This window comes from Hipposideros armiger, unplaced genomic scaffold, assembly GCF_001890085.2.
Source record: "Hipposideros armiger isolate ML-2016 unplaced genomic scaffold, ASM189008v1 scaffold_419, whole genome shotgun sequence".
In the NCBI taxonomy this organism is placed as follows: domain Eukaryota; kingdom Metazoa; phylum Chordata; class Mammalia; order Chiroptera; family Hipposideridae; genus Hipposideros; species Hipposideros armiger.
In genome coordinates, this window is record NW_017731769.1 from 470,862 (window position 1) to 475,065 (window position 4,204).

At 43.3% G+C, this 4,204-nt stretch overlaps 1 protein-coding gene across 1 annotated transcript in view; it reads right to left on the reverse strand.

Moving 5' to 3' along the window:
* Positions 1-206: 206 nt before the first annotated feature.
* The window catches only part of CETN2 (centrin 2), a 4,588-nt gene continuing 590 nt past the window's right edge, over positions 207-4,204 (reverse strand). Inside the window, exons 2-5 of the mRNA XM_019664332.1 lie at positions 3,444-3,602; positions 2,992-3,120; positions 1,267-1,404; positions 207-812 (exon numbers count right to left, since the gene is read on the reverse strand). Of these exons, the coding sequence (XP_019519877.1) occupies positions 723-812; positions 1,267-1,404; positions 2,992-3,120; positions 3,444-3,602 (516 nt within the window). The 3' untranslated portion in view covers positions 207-722. The remainder of the gene's footprint in view (positions 813-1,266; positions 1,405-2,991; positions 3,121-3,443; positions 3,603-4,204) is intronic.

The following is a 4,204-nucleotide window of genomic DNA, read 5'->3' on the forward strand; positions in this document are numbered from 1 at the left end:
AAATTCTACTAGTTTTACACACCAACAGGTTCCCAAGGCAAGAACCAATTCATGCCAGTAGCAAAGGGTTATTTCGTTTTCTGCCCACAGGCTGCAAAGGAGCTGGGAGTAAGGACTTTGGGATCTACCAGACTGCCTTCGACACAATGGTGTAGAAGAGTAACTCATAGTCAAGGCTAAAGAACTCGTCCTTGGAGAACAAAAGCTCAAAATAAGAAAGGCTTTATTCGTAAGACAAAACGAATAGCACAAGCACACTTCCAAATGCAAGTGAGAGAGTTCACTGGATTTTTGTCAAAGAGGAAGCTGCGCTCAGGCGTCAGTTAAAACCGGGACCATCGAAAAGATGCCAGCTGCTTGTGGTGACACCGGTACAACATGTGCTTGTCTAAGAAGTCCTTGTGTGGTGGCATAAATGTGGGAATGTGTGACAAGGGTGGAGAGGTACAAGGCAGAACGGCAGGTGGGCAAAAGCTTTCTCCACGCAAATGTGCTCTGGCTCTGCTTCGGGCAATGGAAGCAACCAGCGGGCCACCTCACAAAGGACTTGACTGGCAAAGAACACTTTCCAAAATCTAAAATAGGTCTGAGGTTGTCACCAAGGTTGCACGGGGAGGTCAGTGGGGAAAAAAACAATTTTTAGTCTACAAAACCAGGTTTCACACAATGGCAGGCACTAAATCTAGTTATATGTGCTTGCAGTAGAAAAGGAGAGAATGATTTTAATAAAGGCTGGTCTTTTTCATGATGCGCAGGAACTCTTGTTCATTGACTTCTCCATCTCCATCTCGATCAGCTTCGTCAATCATTTCCTGTGTGACAATAAGGATTCAGGTTCGATTAATTCAAAATGAAACTACACTGTGACTAAGCAACAGGCTCTTATAATGTTACATGAATAGACAATTGTAGTCCATCCCATGCAAACGTGCTGCTTTTGATAATAGCTTGGTTCCTGAACGTGATCTGAAATCCAAGTCATCCTCTGTGACACATATCACCTAGAACAGAGCCCAAAGGTCACCTTCACTAGGGTGATTCCTAAAACCTAAACTTGTCAGTAAAACTGCCCATGTGTGCATTTTTCTGGGAGCAGGGCCCATAGGTGTGTCCCACTATCAAAAGAGAAATTAAGTGCTCAGCATGGGGACAAGAAAATACTAGTTCTCCTCCAAGGTGGCACTCGCATCAGAGAAAGCGTAACTCAGGAAAGTCACCCAGGGCTCCAAGCAGGAATTCTGCGTTCCAGTCTGACATACTACGAACCTGCAGCTCCTCGTCCGTGAGGTTCTCGCCCAACTCCTTGGCTACACGTTTCAGATTTTTGAAGGATATCGTCCCAGTTTCATCATCATCGAAGAGCTTGAAAGCTTTCAGAATTTCTTCTTTGGTATCTTTCTCAGACTTCACAAGTAGAACAGAAAACATATGAGTAGGGAAACACCACAGTTACTCGTGTCCTGTAGTCACCCCCCACCCGCCTGGCCTCTCTGCCCTGCCTCTACATTATCTCATGGTCTAGGATGGCCTTCATGCCATAGGTCCTAGGTCACAGGAGCTCAAACATCATCCAGGGTAGAAAAGGAGGACAAACTCAATGACAGTATTATAGACTTAGAGGCTAACAACGAAATATAAAGGGCTGCATTTAAAACATTCTTTCTGTACAAACCAAAGAGAAACTGGATTTGTTTTTAAACTATAGAAGAAGGCGGAGTTAACATTAGGGAGAATATACTCCTTAACCTGGTGGAAAGGGGATCCTCTTGGTGGAGGGGGCAGCAAGGAAAGAGAGGGCTGTTTTACTTGTTATGAGATCATACAGAGTTACTGGGAACCCAAATCCTCTAACAGAGGAAGAAAGGAAAATTTCTTTTCTTTTCTTTTCTTTTTTTAAGCTGAGCCATCCTGCCACCTTTTGGCAGCTCAGCGGCAGCTCAGCTCAGGCCAGACATCAAACCACTGTTGCTCAGAGCTCTCACTCTTGAGCGAGCTCTTAACCAACTGAGCCACTCGGCCGGCCCCTAGGAAAATTTCTAAAAGCTGAAACTCCCAATATTCCTGAAAGGTAGCTAAAGGTAGAGAGAACCCCTAATAAGAGCAATTCGGGAACAGCCTTGAATGTGGGACAGCTTTACTGGGTGGTTACAGAATGTTAAGCTTCCTGATCTCTTAAGTTAGCCCGTGAAGAAAAATATAGATACAATTAGATGGTTTCAAAGCAACAGGATTATTAGAGTAGGAACAGATCTGTGCCCTGGGAAATACAGATGGAGTTACTACTACTGATGGAGCTCCTGCTCAGTGTCTCAGTAGGCCAGTGGAGCACAGGGGAGCCACACTAAGGAAGAGCCCGGGGGCGGGGGGGCGAAGAAAGAGCAATGGCCCAATGGGGACATACTTCCTGGGTAGGATGACACTCAGGGCAGTGAGGTGGGCAAGTGGGGTGACATCTTATAGTCTCTCTTGACCCTTTGGACCCTTTAAAAGAGGGACACCAGAGAGATTAGAGAATGGGTAAATTTAACCTTGGAAGTGCTGCTGAAAGACCAACTCCCCAGTGGAGTGACAGGCCCTCAGGCTAAGGCTGCCCAGAATAACAAACGGGAGAGAAAGGATTTCAAACTTTACAATATAGGAAGTTTTTCTTACCAAAATGCGAGACACTGTAATACTGTTGGTGTTTATAGGTTTTACTGCTTGTGGTTATCACATTGACAAATCAGTTGGGGAAAGATAATATAGCAAAAACGTGACAGCAGTATATGTTCACTACTTTACAGAGGGTAAAATTACTTTTCCTGTGACTTTGTGGCCTTGAAGAAAGTCAAGTAGAACCTAAGCATCCGAATTCTCAGTCACAAATACTATCTTTTATCAGCTGAACTCTCCAGTGTATATTAACTTTTCTTCAAGGAAGAGATTTTTATATCTAGATTCAAATGTGTCCATTATGGGTGGAAAACATGCTGATCATCTTAGCGAACTTACCATTTTCTGAGTCATCACAGTCAAAAACTTACTGAAGTTCATTTTTCCTGTCCCTTCCTTATCAATTTCACTTATCATTTTCTTGATCTCTTCTTTCTTGGGTTCAAAGCCCAGTGCCCTCATTGCCACCTACAACGGAAACAGGATCATCTCAATATGCTCATCTAAACCTCGCAGGAGCAAAAATGCACGTTGAGAGCATTAGGCCAGCATCTGGCACAATCACGTTAAAATGACTGGGAAACACCAGAGCATTAAGCAAACTGATATTTGCACTCATTTTATTTAATAATACTTGGGGTAAGTAAAGACAGGAAAATAGAGCACAGCACATTCTTCCCTTGTTACTTTTTTCAGGGAGGAGAGGGCAAAAGGGGTAGAGCAGCGACAAGGAAAGAAAACAAAGGGGCAGAGGGAAGGCCAGGCAGCAGGCAGGAATGTACAGGGCTTGCCTTAAGTTCCTTAACATCTATAGTCCCAGTTCCATCAGCATCGAAGAGATCAAAAGCTTCCCGGATTTCCTGGGTCTGCTCTTCAGTAAGCTCTGGCTTAGGACTCATCCTTTTTCGCTGGGTAGTTGATGCCATGTTTGCCTTCTTAAAGCTAGAGGCCTTTAGACATTTTACAAACACATAAGCACAACATTATGTACTACCGTCCATATTTTTGCATACACTAGAGACAACCATATCTGTTTTAAAAATACTTTATACTAACCAATCCCACAGCTTTGCTTAACTGGAGAGATAATAGGGTTGACTGGGAAGAACAAATAATCTTTCCATGTACTTCTATCCCTTTCTTCTTCTTTACTATTGCTTCTAGAAGCAAGGACATCCCTTATTGACGATCATCCCGAAAGAGAACTCGCTAGCCAAGGAGTGGAGTATGGATAACTGTACAGACAATAAACTCTCCCAGAATTTGGGGATCCTAATTCTATATAGAAATGTCCTTACAACGCCCACTCGCGGTACTCCGCTTCCCTCTAAGTACGCTTTCTGGCTACTTCTAGTTTTGGCCAAATATTATTTGTTTGGCGTATATTTGTTATTAAGTAAGTTGTTAAGACGTATTTTCTGTCAATATCGAATAATAACACTCAATCCACTTGGCATATCTGTGCCTTCCCAATAAAGCTCAAAGCGTCTCCCAAATGGCCCTATACTTAAATTTTAAAATGCACGTTAACAATCAAACGTCATAAACACCC